Below are 14,238 nucleotides of genomic sequence, written 5' to 3'. Positions count from 1 at the left end.
AATTTCTCCACATCCTTAAAATCAACTTGATCTGTACTGTAGTGAACTAGAATGTGGCCTGGTAATGTGAACAACAATGCTGATGCACACGGATTAGCATTGGCACCACTAGGTGGTGCCACTGTAACACTTGTGCCCACAAAGGAAAGCAACTTGGCAATAAATGATTGCAATGTACAAGCACACACACTTGGGGGTCATTAGGACCAGACTGGAGATGGCTGTCGGTTGCACTGTATTTACGTACTATATTGTTAGCAAGTCTGGAACGTAGAATCACCCGCATGTTACTGTGATATTTCGTGAAAGATCCAGTAATGTCTAGCAGTCCTACATTAGATTACTTGCTTCATATGATGTTTCAAAAATGGTAATGATGTGTTTTGGCAGCAATAAGTTGAGGACAATGAAAAACAAAGCTTTGCAACAGTATTGCACGGCCTAGTGCAGTCTTCGTAAAGATTAAATTTGAGGATGGGGCATATTCCTGCCATGAAGTAACATAAGTTTTTCTGGGCACAAAGAAGACTTATTTTGTCTAGCCTTCGGATTGGCCTGTATTTTTGTAGTAGGTAAGAATTTTGAGCTTAGTCCAAATCCTGGTTTTCAAGAATTTTTATTTTTAATGAGGGTTGGGAAATATGACATTACTGATAACAAATTCACTGTTAAATAGGCCTTGCAGTGCAAATTTCTCATGCAGCTTTATCTGCTATTTGGAGAGTGCAAGACATGACAGTATTTTTGCGCCTGTAAAAGAAGGTTAACTACTTATTGTTTAATCTGCTAAAAAGAATGGCCTTCCACTACTGAAAGTGTCGGCACTCTGCAGTGACTTATTATCGTGGGTGGGAAGTGTGTCACCCAATGACTGAGCCATTGGTGATTAGGTGGGCACATAGTTTTATAGCGTTAGTAGCTATATAGCGCGACCCCCTTTTCTGATCTCATGGTCATCATCGGCTGAAATGACATGATCACATTGCAAGGTCGCATGACCCATTGTCTTGTCAGCAAGATCGTAATAAGGCAAGCCAGATTAGGAGGGCGCAGGTGACCCCATCACCGAGCAAGGTCAAGCTTAAAATAAATACTACTGGAAGGGAAAGCACCATGGATGACATTAGGGGCGGTCACTACTGCTTTGCTTTTGTGCTTTCTCTTTGCTAACCTGAACCTTCCCCTTTAATTCTTTTTCCGGTCACCTGTGTGCTAAACGAAGTTTTTGGATTGCTACTTTGGTAGCTGTCGTAAGAACGTGGTAGAGAGAGGGCTGCTTAAACACACTTTATGCATTCGAATAATGTGCTTGCATTTTAAGTTTTTTCTTTATTTTTTATAACGCCTAACAGTGTTTCCGCAAAAACTGGGGGACTCTGTATGCTTTGGAGAATTTATTAGTGATGTCTGCTTCAAGCACTTGATGTCCTGCCTTGCACATAGTACATGCTAATGTTGTGCAGATCTATTATTTTTGTTCTTACTTTCTAATTTTAGGGCTCTGTGAATGGTGAAAGTTCAGTTTAAATTAAATTCTAAATGAATAGGTTGAAAAAGCTTTAAAAAAATAGACAAGTTGGTTTATTGAATAACAAATATAGTGTCATTTAGTATTCATGTAAAGAAGAAAGCATGTATGCCTGTTCATTTTTTTTTTTTCCGTGAAGGCAGTTGTTTGGCAGTCACTTCAGTCACGGATATGCACTTTTTAAATGCCAGGGTAAACAATCCTTATCTTAACTTCAGGGCCTTGGTAAGTGATGATGTGCATGACATTTTTCTTGCTGGTGATAGATGCAGTCATTGCCAAAATTTCTTAGGCCACATTTGGAGCGGGCTGCAGCAGTTTTTAACTCAGCCACTAGCCCACTCCATATATGGTCACCATGACTTAGAAAATTCCAGCTAAGACTGCACATATCAAGATGCTGATGCAGTTATTTTTGAACATTGCACATGCCTGTATGTTTTTGCAGCATGATCTTTTTTCTGCAAGTCATTTATGCTATCACAATAAATGATATCACAATGGGAACAGTGAAACGAGAAGATTTTAGATGATGGAGACTGAACTTTCTCTTCAGTGGCGCGAAGGCTGCTTCAAGGAAATGTTAATGTTAATGCATGCACCCTGCCTGTTTTTTTCTTTTTTCAGAAGCTAATATTTTTGTATTCTTGTGTTCGCATTACAAGTATCCTGTTCACGTTTAATTTGTTGCTGATGGTACATAAGGCTGAAATCTGCAGTGCATGTTATGGGCAGTACACAGATCTGAAAATGAAAGCAGTATGAAAGAAAGCCAATACAAATAATGTGTAGCATTTGTGCCTGCTTCTTCCATTTCTCTTTCATGGGAAAAAAAGCACTGCTTTATCCTCTGAGATAAATGGGAACAGTGGAGTTGTGAACCTTGGAGGCTGCAATGATGTGACTATACATACATGGTACCATACCATACCATACCACAGCACAGCACACCATGCCACGCCACGCCCCACCGCACCGCACCGCACCGCACCGCACCGCACCACACCACACCACACTCACGGCCGGTCTCGTCGAGGGGGGTGTGCGCGCTCTTTCATACCGCATTCGCATTCGCCGCGGAAGCAATGCGAGTTTTTCTCCAGCAGTTACTCCGCCCGCCGCCGCTAGAGGCGCGACGACCCCGCCGCTCGCTCCCTGCTTGCATCTGCGGCAGCGGCGAGTGGCTTTTGCCTGGTTTCGCGCTGTAGCCCCACGGTTCATGGTGGGCGCAGCACCGAAATCAAAGAAGACAAAATGCAGGTGCTTAAGCTGCGTATCTGCAACAAAGTCCACATGTGCACAGATTCTTTGTGACCTTTGCGGCCGCGGCAGTCGAATTTCGATGGAGGCGAAATTCTAGAGGCCCGTGTACTCTGCGATGTCAGTGCACGTTAAAGAACCTCAGGTGGTCGAAATTTCCGGAGCCCTTCACTGTGGCGTCCCTCATAGCCCGAGTCGCTTTGGGACATTAAACTCTCATAAACCAAACCAATCTTTATGACCTTTGCTCGATGAAAACATTTAAAATGAGGAATCGCTCTCCCATTCCTCAGAACTATGTCGAGTATTTTTGGTTTTAAATCCAGAAGGAAATACTCTGATCATTTCCTCTCGTTTATATCATGGTCCGTGATTAAATGACAAGTTAATGTTAAGGGGAAGATTATGAAAACTCAGAGAAAGAAAGTTTTGTGCTCGTCCCATAAAAATGTACTATATCGCGGAAAAAATTCTCTACGACACTTGAGTCGTAAATCCGATAGCGCCGTAGCTGGTGGCTTGAGATGATACTTGAGTCTTTGAACTGTCAAATAAATTGCAAAATTGCTGGGTGGTGTATATAGTGGTGTATATAGTACTCAATTACGCCGATATCGCTTTTCGCACGTCCTGAATGAACTTATTTTCACCCTCATATACGTCACATCTTCCTTAAATGAGAGGCCTGTATCGATATCTCAAAGGAACGCTAATTACTAATGTACGAGCAAGTGTCAAGAAGCATTGTAATGAATTGTTCTCTGCTCAAAGCCAATGGCCCGCGGCCTTTCCGCTTTTGTTGTCAAACAAGAGGCTACCAGATTTCTCTGGAATGACTGTAGCTGCGTGCAAGTCTCTCTTCTTGTTCAAAATTGTCGTAAGCGCATTAGGCGTCTAATGTTCCAAGTTCCTGGTCACCTTTAAATTTTGCAAGGCTGAGAGTGACTGTCATTCTGACCTTCGTTGACCTAGCACTTGTTCTATCGCTGCGCCGCCGAACTGCATGTTTTCTGTTTCAGGACACGAGTTAGCCCAATGAACAATTTTCGAGTTGGACGCAAGCTTCCTTGTCGTCATTCTGGCCTGACTAACGTTAATAGAACATAACAGAAGCAACCAGTGCATGCTGCGTATGCTGCCACGGATATTGATGCGTACTGAATATTGCAATTTCAGGAAGTATGTATGTCCAATGAGTGACTTCAGCTACCATAAAGAGCGCCATTTTTTGTTGTCCACGTATATTCAACCTGCGGCGTGTCCTGAAACTGCCTAAAATATTTGGTTTAAATATCATTGTAAAAGACATCAGATTATGCTCTTGAATGCCCAATGTTCTCTATTCTCTTAAAGTCGGGTACTTTTACTTACATGTAAGTATTGCAAATGTTCATTTTTAGTTTCTTGCATTGTAAGCTATGCCAGCTGGTATACGCGCATTGCTGTGAGGTTTAGTGGAGCTCTGTTAAGTTGCGGAAAACTTCTTTTTGTGGTGCTACTTTGTTTCCTGAATGACGTGAGGAAAGTTCATGCTCACGGGAGGTTTATCGAAAGCGATGACGAGGCTACAGATATGCAGGAGAATAATGCAAAGCTGGTAGTCATCGCCTCTCAGATAAGTCTGCTCGCTCGTAAAGGCCGATTTTATTAAGACAGAGCGCAGTTCCTGACTACTTTTGATTTGCTGCCAGTTAGTTCATGCTTGCAGTTACTCTAAAAAGGGACTTAATTTTCGCATTGTCATGGGGTGGGACAGGCGGCCGTGAGACGCCGCCAAACTTCAAAAGACCTTTCCAAGAGGAAATCTTGGACGTCGCGTGCTTGCAATGTGCTCTGCTCCTGCAGCCACGGTTGGGTTCCGTCTATAACCATTCCTTTCACGAATGACATGACGCGTTTTCCTGGGTAGCACCATGAATTCTTACTAATGCCGCTGTTGTGCAAACTTAAAGCAGCTGCGCTTGAAATTTCAGTAGCTATATTTGCTCTGCAGAATCCTTTACTCTTTGAAACCTGCCGTCCAAGTATTACATGCCGCATATCATTCTACACACTCACAAAGAACCTGCCGGAAGACGAACTATAGAAGCTGAAAGAATGTGTTGACGTCTGTGCTGGAAGCATACGTTCAACCATACACAGTCGGGCTCAAGGAGAATGCGCGCAAACGTTAATCTGTTGTTTCAGATTTCTCCCATGGCAAAGGCGCTGACTGCGCGATCTTTGCGTAAAGCGTAAGGGGCAAAATATAAAGGCTTGACGGTTACCACTGGCGCGGGCCGAACTGGGAGCGAGCGCGCGTTTTCCTTCGGAGTGAACGGCGGTCGCAGCGGCGGAGCGGTTAGGAGCGGTAGGGCAGTGGCGACCCCACCGAGGTGCAGCGGGAGGCGGAAACAGACCCCATTGCGAAGGCCGTAAGAAGAAAAGCGTACGCTCCCCTCGAGACCGGCCGTGCTATACCATACTATACATGGTGTGTTGAACTACTTGTGAATTGCAATACTTCAAGTTATTGAATGGTGGCTGAATGAAATGTTTAGCAAGTTGTTGTTCAGTTCAGATTTCAAACTCATGTATTTTCTGATGTCTTTTTTTTTATTCTGAATATTATCCAGTACATATAGAGAAAACATCTTCTGCAAAGATGTTGTACTAGTATAATAGTGCCTATTTTTCAGATTGATTTATTTTGTTATATGTTAGTACACTGTAAGGTTTTGTTGCTTATTTTTTGACGTTGTTAGTCAAACGATAACAGTCCGGCTCATGATTTGTCTACATCTTTCAGGTATGCAGCACAACGGCATCATGCTTGCTTCTGCGGCGCCACCTAATGGTGTGGTCTATATTCGCACCTCGACTTGTTTTTCAAGTGTTGTCAGCGGGTTTCAGCATTGTTGCAGCCATCGGGGGTTGTATAGTGTCTCGAAGAACAGTGATAAGAACACAGGTTTTGCATGTAGACTGACCTTTGTCATAAGCAGTGTAGAGTGGATTTATTCGGTTGTCTTTTCTATGAACTGTTAGACCTCAGTGTTGGTGTATAGATTTGAGGAATTAATTGTGCACACTGTGTCACATTGCTATGCATCATATTATTACAGCCTGAAAGAGAAAATAATATCATTCACGTTCTTAAAACGTCAAGTTTCTGTATAGCAGTATTCAGAAATTTCTGCTTTGATGTAAACTTTTTCTTTCTTTGCAAACACCTCTTCTGCGTGCACATTCCAGTGTGAGTAGCAATACTCGCTTTATATTTTGTTTGCTTCACAGGACTCTGTTTTATCAAATGCCTTCATGTACAGTTGTGGAGAGGATAATATGGACCATGCTTCGGTGGTCAAACCTGTCTGATACGTTACCTAGCAAATATTAATGGGTGTTTGCTATTACAGGTAAAGCTGGTTAAGTCGAACCCTGTTAATTCGAAAATACGGTAACTTGATCTGCCAGCTCGTTCTCGACCAATATCCATGTAAATCTATGGCGTCAGATGCTCGCTAATTCAAACGTTATGAGTCTCGCAACGGTTAATTCGAACGGGTGCATGAATGGGGGCCGCGTCCAGGTGTTTCTAGCAGAGTGAGAAATGGTCGAAATAGCCTTACCTAAAACCCGAGTTCCATGCTGCAGAGTTGCCCGTGCACCTCTGATGTTTTCGCGCGACGGCAGGCGTGATGACGAACGGACATCCCGTCTCCAAGAACATGCCAAGAACAGTCTGACCATGTAGTTTCGGTTTTGCTTCTTTTAAGCTTCGTGCCAGCCCGCGATGAGTGCGGCTCTATCAGCCAGTGTCTACCGACCAACCTAACCCAGCTGAGCACTGTTTTGGACGTCCTTCGGGTCAGCAGCCGAGCACCATAACCACTGAGCCACCACGGCGGCTCCGTTGAGCCGTTTCCTTTTTCCTTTCCTTTGCTTCTGTCCTCATGGTTCCGTTCTTCCAGTGCGCCGAAACTGCGTGCTCGTCATGTGCCGTTTGCTGTTTGTGCGGTGAAGCCTCCACACGGGCGACGATGCAGCTTATGATGGGTGTTACGCGGTAGCGGTGTAGCTCCACCGAGTCTCACCATGAAGGATGCAGGGGGCTTTAAGATTTTGGAGCAGTTCAGCTTTGATGTGCTTGACAATATACTCAATAAAGCATTGATGGAAATGTGAAAAACGGTCATTGCCATGCTGCTCTCGTGTCAAAAACAGGCAACCATTGCACAGTCTTTCATCAAATAAATTTACCATGATGCAAGCGGTTCTTGAGTCTTTTTAGGGTCATTCGATAATGTGAGAATTTTTTTTTCTGGCACTTTGGAGTTAGAAATAACAGGCTTTTACTGTATGCTAATAAATGCCACATGCACATTTGGGCATAAATGCAGCAAACCTTTCTGTTTCCTTTACATAGTGTGAAAGAAGAGTCGCAGTGGTGAAGCATGGTCCATATTCTGTTCGACTGTACTTTTCTGAGTAACTAGTCATTAGTGCCTGTCATGAGTATCTTGTTATTGTGGAGTGCCCAATTTTTTATCAGTATTTTGTGGATTCTGACAAAAGACAAGAAATTCTGAAATAGTGTGTATTGGTACTTAAGGCCAGGCTTCTAAGTAGCCTTGTGATTATTTGTCTTTGCCCTTTTATTAAACTAGATAGGTTACCAATAAAGAGTGACGTAAGCAACGTTGCCAACATAATGTGATTTGTTAAGTTCTCGAGATGGGTATTCTTGTTGCCATGAACTTCAGCACTTTTACTGAAATTAAGATTTGAAATAGTATGGGCAAATTTTCTGCTCTCACAAGTTTTCATCGGTTGTTGAGGCAGTTTTTTTTCTTCTGGCAGCAAAATGGTTTTTTTAGTCCTGCATTTGGCAGGTCAGAGGTCATCACTGGGTGGCAAATTATAGATTGTTTAATAAATTGGAAGTGCATCATGGGTGATTTTGTTTTGTCTGGACATTAGCATTTTACTGCAGATAAACTGAGGTAGCTTTCGATTGTCCTTATCTTTAGAGGTGTGGTTTCTGTATAGAGATTAGGGTTACAATCCTTGTCTTCATTTTGAAGCTTGTACAAACAAAGCGATTTTTAAATAAGCCTGAGTCATAACACATTCAAGGTCTGTTTGTGCCAACAAAGTCACTCCATTATGCGCACTTTAGTTTCAGTGAGACAGTGAAACACATTTTGCTAAAATTGCCCAACCTAAACAGACAAGGGAACCTTCTACTAGCCCAATGCCAAGATGAGTGACTCAAATACCATTGACACTATAAAGCATATTAAGGCAATTGCCTTATTTATTGCAGGAGCACAGAGATTTGAACATTTTGTTGCGTCTGCACTCTTGGTCAAAAAAAAAACCAATGGGACCAGTTGGAAAATTTCCAGTTGAAACCATTTGGTCGAAAACCAATTGTTTTCACCACCCATTGGGCTCGACCAATTGAGCCCAACTGGTGCTTCCAGTTAGAAATAATTGGTCACCCAACCAGACCAAATGGCCCACCAATTGAACTCAATTGGCATACCTGTTCGACTCACTCATGGTTGAGTCACTCATGGTTCAAACTGGTCAGCAAAAAAAAAAAAAAAAAAAATAGAATTGCGAACCAAGTGGCCTTTCTTCTATGACTGCTGTGAAACTTCTGCCAACATTTCTACAAGAGAATTGAATTTATAAATACACGCTGTCATGAAAATCAAGCGAGACCAACAAGCATGCATTACACACATAGTCAGACACTGTTTACCAACATAAGTTCTCAACATATACCCACTGCACACACTTTTGCAGTCACTTATATACCCTACTCATGAGACCGTGTCTAATTGGAGCTAGTGGCAGTTGACCATTAAGCGAAGTTATCTAATTTAAGAACGCCCACGGTGATAGTGGAAATGATGAAAACAATTCATGAGATTAAGCTGCTAATATCTCTTTTATACAAGAACATAATTAGTCTGGTGTTCTGTTTTATAGCCAGCTAAATATATATGCAGAGTTGTAGGCCATCATTGACTTCCACTCGATTTTCCAATTGGATTGCCCATTTGGAACCAACTGGAGCTTTCAGTTTGGAGATTAGCTTCTGGTTAGATTTGGTTTTCTGGGTTCCATCTGGGCGCACCAATTGGTTTCAAAAGGTTCCATCCAGTTGGGCGATCCAACTGGGAGTGTCGAAACCAATTGGAACCTCACAAACCAGTTGGGTAGTCCAGTTGGAAACGCAGAACCTATTGGAAAGCCCAACTGGAACTAGGGAAACCAAATAGACTACCCAGTTGGATTCATGAGCCCAATTTGCTGACCATTGGGTCCAACTAGTTCCATCCATTTGGAACCAAATGGTATACCAACTGGACCCATTGGTTATTTTTGACTGGGCTAAGAAATGGGGATTCTTGTAAACCAATAGCACCTCTATCCACATAGGAAAACTTTACATCCATATTTATTGAGAGCCATGGCATTTTTCTTTTTTCATTTCCTACGCCCCTTTCTTCCATGGCCTGTTTGTCCCCTAACCCGCTCTCCTTGGCGGAGTAGCACGTTAGCAGCTTTAATGAGAATACCAGCTGAAATGTCTGCTCTTCAATAAAGAGCTCTTTTTTCTCATTTCTAATTTGTTGTCACCTCTGATTTGTTGTTGATTTTTTCCGAAAGGACCTGATGCTGTTCCAGTGCAGCAGTGTTGGCCTACAAAATTCTCAAGGGGCTGCCATAGGTTACAGCACTGGTGGGTAATAAACTGCACAGTTTCTCTGAAAAATAATAAAATCGGCGCTTTGAAGCAAATAACGTGTTACTTAGGCTATTAGCTTCGGTGAGAAGAAGCTATTCAAGTTGTGCTATTTATTTTATGATAGTTTGGAATAGACCTCTCCCTAGTGTAAGCAACTTGACGTCAAAGGGGTATGGCCTGATGGGCAAAATTGCCTACTTTTGGCCATGAACCAGTTTTACATGCATTGAGCATTTCCTGCCACATTTCTTCTCCCGACTGGAGCCACCTTGGCACATGTTGCACCTGCTATAAGAAGCCACATGCTTCCCACCAGACCAGAAACATGCGCTGATGACTTAGGCCAGGAAAAGTCTGGTGCAAGATTATGTTCAGAGGAACAATGCTAGACAAGATGTAAGAAAATGTTCATACTGTGTCCTTCTCTTCTTATGTGCATTCTCTGCTTTTTTGCATAATATGGTCACTCGCTTGTTGCACGCCTATTATTTCACTCAGGTAAATACTTAATAAAAGCCAGCAGCTGACCTAAATGAGACACAAGATTATGGAGAGAATGAAAGGATATTGTACCAATATTATTTTTGCATTCCCATTTTGTATCAATATAATTTTGCAGAGGTCATTCGAAGTATGCAAACAAAAGCAACGAAACGGAAAACGAGTATTAAAGGGACCCAGAAAGGGTGTCTCAATAAAGGTGCGAAATGTCTGGGATATTAAAAGACGACGGTTCATAATTATCCCCCAGCAAGAATTTTTTTAAATGCATTTTGTGGAAGCTGAGTTATGTGCAGACAAAATTTGAAATTCCGCGTCTTCGTGCCTTTCCCTCTCCTTTCGCACGCCAAAACGGCGGTGCTCCTCCGCGGCCCCACACACTCTGCCCCTCCCCTACCTCCGCCGACTGTGGCGTGCGCGAAGTGGCCGCGGCCGCGGTAGCGTGTGACATCTGAAAAAAGTTGGCACTGTGAACCAATGATAACCCCCTGCTGATGACGTCATTTGCAAAACGTGATGTCGTCTGCCAGGTTTTCGTGCGAAAACCCGACACCGCGCGTCGCCGCGAGGTGCGAAAGCAGGAATTTTTAAAAATGTATTGTAAATTTCCCGCCCGCTTCTGAGGTCTTGTACGCGGCATGGACGCTCAGTGGCCTGTACTCTACATAGTGCAAGCATTTTAAAGCCAAGCTCGAACACCCCTTTCTGTGGCCCTTTAACGTGCACATGCTCAGTGCACGGCCACTGCATACTTGATGCACAGAACTCGACCTTAGTAAGCATTAAAAACGATGCTTCCCACATTTGAAGTTGATGAACTGCCATCAGAACATTCGCAGAGAAACACCCATTGCAGTGTGTTACAGGCTTCTCCTGACGGCCTTGAATTCTGCAATATATAAAGCTGTGCACTCCAATCAACGTGGTGCTGTGGCACTATGTCAATTGGTGCGTGCCAATTCAGGGGGTGAAAAGTGTTGTTCTATAACATAATGAAGTTGCATGATGAGCAGAACACTATCGAGTGACCCTAATATTAACACAGAAGCAATGCAGTAGTTAATGTGGCTTGTGCCTAAGTGACAGTTGCATTGTTCAAAGAAACAGCTTCTTGCTGCTGGAATGCTTGTTTCCTTTTTACATTTGTGGCTGTGTGATTGCTCTGAGGCTCTTATGTTGTTTCCCAACCTTCGGGATACTTGAAGCAAGTGTCCTCACTGATAAAATATCATTCTCGGAAATACCTTTCACCATTTCTAATGTAACCCATTACAAAATCCCACCTTTTGGACACCAAGCTTTCTGTTGTGCCAAAAGAATTAGTCTTTAAAATCAACTGTTGGTACCTTTTAAGTACCTTATCTGCTGAATTGAAATTCCTACTCTTTCTGACTCTAGCCACCGCGGTGGCTCAGTGGTTATGGCGCTCGGCTGCTGACCCTGCTTATGACGGGTTCGATCCTGGCCGTGGTGGTAGAATTTCAATGGAGGCAAAATTCTAGAGGCCCGTGTGCTGTGCGATGTCAGTGCACATTAAAGAACCACAGGTGGTTGAAATTCCCGGAGCCCTCCACTACGGCATCCCTCATAGCCTCAGTTGCTTTGGGACATTAGAACCCCATAAAACAAACCTTTCTGACTCTGAATGGCTATATTTGGACAAGCAAGCCTACCATGACCAACCTCAAGATTTTGTGGAAAAACTAGTGCTGACCAAAAAAAGGTAGAGAATTTTTTTACTTTGCTTCCACAAGCCATTGGTGGCAGCTTTAGCCAAGTTTTACACCATCCTGCATTCCATAACAGGTGAAGACAGTGCAGGAAAAGAAAAAAAAAACTCTGGCAATCTTCGGCAGATCGCTCGAATGCATTAGCTGCCAAAAGTTCATTGTATCTGAGGTTGACACACTTAGCTGGTTACATCCGAGGTGCGGACAAAAAAGTTCGTTATATCTGAGGTGTCATACCTACCAATCCAAGGTTAACACAGAAAAGGTCATTCTATCCGATGTGGCATACTAAGGTTCATTTTATCCAAGGTAGAATGCTAAGTTCGTAGCCTTGTGGGCTGGACAGGTGGGCAACCTGCTTTCCACTGGCTACTGACAGGCTGCGGTCGCCATTTCCGCTTGCACCGACCTCTTTAATGCTAACGCATTAATAGGAACGAATTCGCATGCAGTTTAGAGGTACTCCAAGATAAAAAATAATAGCTTGCCAGCATACGTCCGGAGATAAGTATGTCACGCTAGGTTTTCGAGCACAAACAAAATTTAAACAATGTTAAAGAACTTGCCTCAGTGCAGTATTTGTGCCGTACAGTTATTCAGTCTCCCACCAACTTACAAAGAATTAAATTTCGTAATTTCAAATTCCATTGCTGAGAGTAATAAATTAACCTTTTTAAAACCAATTCAAGGTGCATAGGCCCACATCGCTGGCCCTGTGGGTTTTGTGTCCAGCTGCTGATCCCAAGATGGTGGGGTCAAATTCCACTTGAGCACCTGCAGTTTGGTGGAGGTTAAATGTAGAACTGCCAATATGCTGTGCAATGTCAGTGCACGTGAGAGAACCCCAGGTGCTCTAAGTGAATGTGAAGCCCTGAATTATGGTGTTGCCCACAGTCTTGTATCGCTTCATGACGTCAAGCCCCATTACCTTATACCGAATTTTAAGGGGCGCAAATTGTTAGTCTTATATTCTACCCCTACAAACAATTCAATGAAGCATAGTGGTAGAGAGCACTTCAAGCAGATTAATTTTGCATTACCAAGCGCTTCAAACCAAAACTTGTGGCGAGCCACGCCAGTTAAAAGAATTTCTTTACTTCTGCTGCTTTTCTCACCTGTTGTCGTCACTGGCAGCCTGAAATCATCTTATGTTATCGCTGGCTGCATCCTTCTGCTGGCAGCCCTGCACCAACATGGTTGCATAGGAGCAACAAAAGGGTATTGCACTGCAACCAACCTGGTTGTCTGCCCACTCAGTATAGTGTACCACTAAGGGTAGCCGCCGTTTGCGTATTCTCTTGAAACTGGACTTGTGAGTTGGCTCTGTGCAGTGTCAGCTTTTAAATGAGACAAACTTTTTAGAGAGTTCTATGACTGCTTTTTTTTTAAGTTTTTCTACATGTTTAGTATACTTATAGGAGTGGGGAAATAGTCATTTGAGCACGAAGCCATAGGCTGTATGTGGTACCGAAAAAAAAACCGAAGTGCTCATGCAAAACAGGTAGAGTATTCAAATGTTTGCGATCACTGCATATTGGACAAGCTGCAACAGGGCATTCATTATGGTTTTGTTTTGCAATGTACACTATCCTAATAAAATAAAAAATTAGCAGATGGTTTAGCGTGGTTAAGCGTGAAACATTGTGCAGTAGCACTTGTTACAGTGGACACTTAAAGTCTGCGTGCTAATGATATTTGACCTAAAGGCCTTTACCCTGAAGTCCTTAACTAAACATTAAACACTCATTCATTAATTAAACACTTCATTGGTAACGGGCCTAGGGTGGCAGCTGTATTCACTGATTTTACAAAAGCATTTGCTACAATAAATCGCCCCATACTAAAATCGCTAGGAAATTTTGGGCCCACTCTAACTTCACTAATTAATTACTTTGCTAACAGAACTTAGTTCGTCCAAATATTTAATACTTTATCCCAACCAATTGCAATGAATAAAGGAGTTCCTCAGGGATCTGTTCTAGGCCCCCTTCTGTTTTTAATTTACATTAATGGTTTGGTTTATGGGGTTTAACGACCCAAAGTGACTTAGGCTGTGAGGGACGCTGTAGTGAAGGGCTCTGGAAAATTAAGACCGCCTGGGGTTCTTTAACTTGCACTGGCATCGCACAGTACATGGGCCTCTAGCATTTCGCCTCCATTAGCCGGGATCGAACCCCCGTCTCTCGGGTCAGCAGCGGAGCGCCATAACCACTGAGCCACCGTAGGCACCTAAATTTATTTTACATTAATGATCTGCCTAAATGCCATAACACCAAATGCATTCTGTATGCTGATGACACTTCCATTATTTCCTCTATTGATGACTGAAGTTACCTAGCATCAAAAATTAATGATCATGAATATGTTATGGTCTGGTGCCAAAGCAATCTTTTACAAATAAACCCAATTAAAACGAAGCTGATATTTCACTCACAATACAAGCGACTTCTCACCGTTCCTGACGTGTACCTGCA

General features: G+C 42.9%; 1 protein-coding gene across 1 annotated transcript in view; it reads left to right on the top strand.

Moving 5' to 3' along the window:
- Positions 1-7,482, top strand: part of PIG-O (phosphatidylinositol glycan anchor biosynthesis class O) — a 38,226-nt gene extending 30,744 nt beyond the window's left edge. The window contains exon 11 of the mRNA XM_077647820.1: positions 5,577-7,482. Within this exon, the coding sequence (XP_077503946.1) occupies positions 5,577-5,756 (180 nt within the window). The 3' untranslated portion in view covers positions 5,757-7,482. The remainder of the gene's footprint in view (positions 1-5,576) is intronic.
- The last annotated feature ends 6,756 nt before the right edge of the window (positions 7,483-14,238 follow it).

Source organism: Amblyomma americanum, chromosome 1 (assembly GCF_052857255.1).
Source record: "Amblyomma americanum isolate KBUSLIRL-KWMA chromosome 1, ASM5285725v1, whole genome shotgun sequence".
Lineage (NCBI taxonomy): Eukaryota > Metazoa > Arthropoda > Arachnida > Ixodida > Ixodidae > Amblyomma > Amblyomma americanum.
The sequence above is the reverse complement of the archived record's forward strand: the minus strand, read 5'-3'. Positions and strand labels throughout refer to the sequence as shown.